Source organism: Orycteropus afer, unplaced genomic scaffold (genome assembly GCF_000298275.1).
Source record: "Orycteropus afer afer isolate SDZICR_OR568_19922 unplaced genomic scaffold, OryAfe1.0 scaffold00384, whole genome shotgun sequence".
NCBI lineage: Eukaryota > Metazoa > Chordata > Mammalia > Tubulidentata > Orycteropodidae > Orycteropus > Orycteropus afer.
The window spans coordinates 1,035,030-1,038,374 of NW_006921971.1; the positions used below are offsets into that span (position 1 = coordinate 1,035,030).

Consider the following 3,345-nt stretch of genomic DNA (forward strand, 5'->3'; position numbering starts at 1 on the left):
ACTGACAGCCTTGGAGACCCTGTGGGGCAGTTCCACTCTGTCCTCTAGGGGCGCTGTGGGTCAAAATGAACTCCATGGCAGTGGGTGTGGTTTGGGCTTTGCTTCTGTGAAGATTGACAGCCTTGGAGACCCTGTGGGCAGTTCCACTCTGTCCTCTCGGGGCGCTGTGGGTCAGAATCAACTGGATGGCAGTGGGTTTGGTTTGATTTAGACTAAAAAAAAAAACCTAACCCACTGTCATTGAGTCAATTCAGACTTACAGCAACCCTTATCTTTATTCCCCTTAGCAGTTGGGGGGGTCAAACCAGAGATCATTTAGTCACAGCCAAATGCTTTCCCCACTGCACCACCAGAGCTCATTTTTTCTTTCTTTCAACCTTTTTGTTCCACTTTCTGGACAGTGCCATGATTTTATAACTTTATCATCTGATCCCTGTATTTTCATTCCAACCATTTTATTTTTAAATCTCTAAACATTCATTTTGTTCTTTGAACGGGTTTTGTTTGTTTTTTCATCCTCCTATTTTATGGGTCCAGTATTTTCTTTTCTTCATGTTGATAAACACAGCAGTCGCGTTTGTCTGTGAGTTTTCTCTGTGTGACGCCCATTTCCGCCGTGCTGCATCGCTCCGCCTGTTTCCTGTCTGTCACGCGCTGTGTCTGCCTCTTGTGTCTTGATGTCCCTGGCTGTGGGCTTCCATCTACAGCTGAGCCACCAGGAGACCGACCGGAGGCTCCTGGGGCTGGATGTGTTGAGTGTGGTTCCCCATGGGGTGCCTGCCCGATGCTCACAACTTTCACGCCTTTCATCTTGCTGGTGACCCGATCCCAGGGAAGCCACTTCCTGCCTCTTCTCAGGAGAGGCTCTGGCTGCCAGAACCCAAGGAGCCGAGCAGGAGGAGTGCTGGGCCGAGCCACGCTCAGTCTGCGGTTCTCACCCATTTTTCACGTGGCCCCTTTACTTGTGCCTCAGCTCTGGCCAGAGGCATGTCCCTGAGTTAGAACACCCATCGTCTCTTGGGGCTGGCGGAGCAGTGTCCTGCATGCTCGGTTTGGGGGAGATCGGGGGCCTGCCAGCGGCTTCTAGCCAGTCCTGCTTCCTTCCCCTCCATCTTCACTGCTTTTTCCACAGGAAGCCCGAGCCCAGCGTCCCTGCGCCTGGGGCTTCTGTGACGTGACACCCGAGCCCGGCGTCCCTGAGCCTGGAGGTTCCGTGACGTGACACCTGAGCCCAGCATCCCTGCGCCTGGAGGTCCCGTGACGTGACACGAATGTGCCTGCTTCTCTGATTGTCCCACCGACAGGGTCAGCTTCTGCTGTCAGGTCAGTCCTGAGTTAGCGCCTGTCTCCTTTGGCAGCAGAACACAGCGGAAGCTGTGAGTACACAGATGTAACCAGACACCCCACAGGGTTGGGTTTCTGGGTTTCAGGCCTTGGGACCACAGTCTTGTAGGACATCTCGGCCGACTGGTGTAACATAGTCCATGGGGTTGGCGTTCTCCTCCTAGTTTGGTGAGTAGGATTGGTGGTCTTCAAACTTTGGGAGAGGCATCTAAGGTGCAACTATTAGTCTCTTCTCGTCCTGGGCAAAAGAGGAAGGAAGAAACCAGAGCCTCAGAAGAAATTAGTCCCTGAAGTTAACGGCCTGCACGTACCAGGCCCCCAGCCACCATCCTGACCAGGAGCACCCCACATGAGCCCTGAAAGAACGGGAGACACGGGGGACACAGCCCAAGTTCTCAGAGTCCAGACTTACAGGGCAGGTTGAGTCTGGAGGGCTCCCTGAGACACTGTAATCCTTGAACCAAAACTAACCCCTGAGGTCACCTTTTAGTGAAATAACATCCGCTCACACAGTAAATATCACCAGTGACCACCGTGCACCTGTACAGCCCCATCTGGATGAGGGCCGCTGGCCGGTGGTTACTCCGAAGCCAGGGGCCAGGCAGTGCCGCAGGCAAAACTCCCAGAAGGGCATGAAAGGGAACGCTGACACGCGCAAAGGGCAGGCAGCGGCCCTGGGCGGTCTGTGTGGGGACTGACTGCTGTGTAAACTTGCCCCAGAACCCCAGTGCAGCGCTGGTCCTCTTGAAACCAACCAGCCAAGTGCAGCTGACCACCTGCCCTCGCTCTGAGCCTGGGGATGGCTTTATTCGTCTGTTTTCTTAAGGAGAACAGAGTACGGTGCCTGTCACACACTTGTCATAAACCCTCAGCTCAGTGACTCTTGTATCCACCAGTCATCACCCCGATCAAGACAGACAGCACCCCACCCCCCATCAAGCCCCCGCCTGTCCCACCCACATCTGCCCCCACGTGTCACTCACTGTTTTGACCTCTATTAACATAGACTAAGGAGCTCCAGTGGCGCAGTGGTTAAGTGCTCAGCTGTTAGCCAACAGGCTGGCAGTTCAAACTGGAGCTCTGGGCTGGGAGCAGGCCTCCCCGCCTGTGGGTGTCAGCTCGCGTGGGAGCCTGGGGCCGATTGGTTTTTGCCTCTGCTCTGTCCTCTGTGTGTTTCAACCTGATTGTTAGTTAACTGGATGTGATCTGGGTTTACATTATCATGAGTTTTCTAGGGAGAGTCTTTGGTTCCAACCGTAACAGCTGCTACGATTGCAAACCATGGCTGTTCCATCACTTACAAGAAACCAGAGCGAGACAGGTGGGCACGGCGTTGTGCTCTCCTCTCTTCAGGTTCGGATCCTGGTTTAACAGCAACGGGTCTTGGGCCCACTGCGTTGTGCGTTCAACAGATGAGTGGGTGTTTCTCCGCGGCAGCCTCGGGGCTGGGGAATCCAGTCGTGGTGGTCGGCGACAGGCGAGGTTCCTGTCCTCCCGGAACGGGTCCGGGTGGGAGGGCGTGGTCATGAGACCGAAACTAGTGCCGAACAGCGCCGCTGACGCGAACCTTTCCTGTTTTTGCAGGAATGGAGCCAGGGCCGGCAGAGGGAGAGCCTGCGGAGGTCCAGGCCATCAGGGACTCCTACCAGAAGGCCTTCGTCTTTGTCAACAAGGGGCTAAACGCGGACGAGCTGGGGCAGAAGGAGGAAGCCAAGGGCTACTACCGGCAGGGCATGGGGCACCTGCTGCGCGGCCTGGGCCTGTCGGCGGCGGGGCCCGAGCACGTGGGGCCCGAGTGGGAGGCGGCCCGGCAGATGCAGCAGAAGATGCGGGAGACGCTGCAGAACGTCCGCACGAGGCTGGAGCTCCTGCAGCGGGGGCTGGCCACGCCTCTGCGGGGCGCTCTGCAGGAGGCGCCTAAGCTGTACCCCGAGTTTCCCCCCAAGGACCTGCCCTCGGAGACGCGGCAGGCCCCTCGGTCCTCCGGCGCCGCCCCCCAGC

The 3,345-nt window shown here is 56.8% G+C and overlaps 1 protein-coding gene across 1 annotated transcript in view; it reads left to right on the forward strand.

Moving 5' to 3' along the window:
- The first annotated feature begins 2,930 nt into the window (after positions 1-2,930).
- Positions 2,931-3,345, forward strand: part of SPART (spartin) — a 24,030-nt gene continuing 23,615 nt past the window's right edge. The window contains exon 1 of the mRNA XM_042782599.1: positions 2,931-3,345. This exon is cut by the window's right edge and continues 443 nt beyond it. Coding sequence (XP_042638533.1) covers positions 2,931-3,345 — 415 coding nt within the window.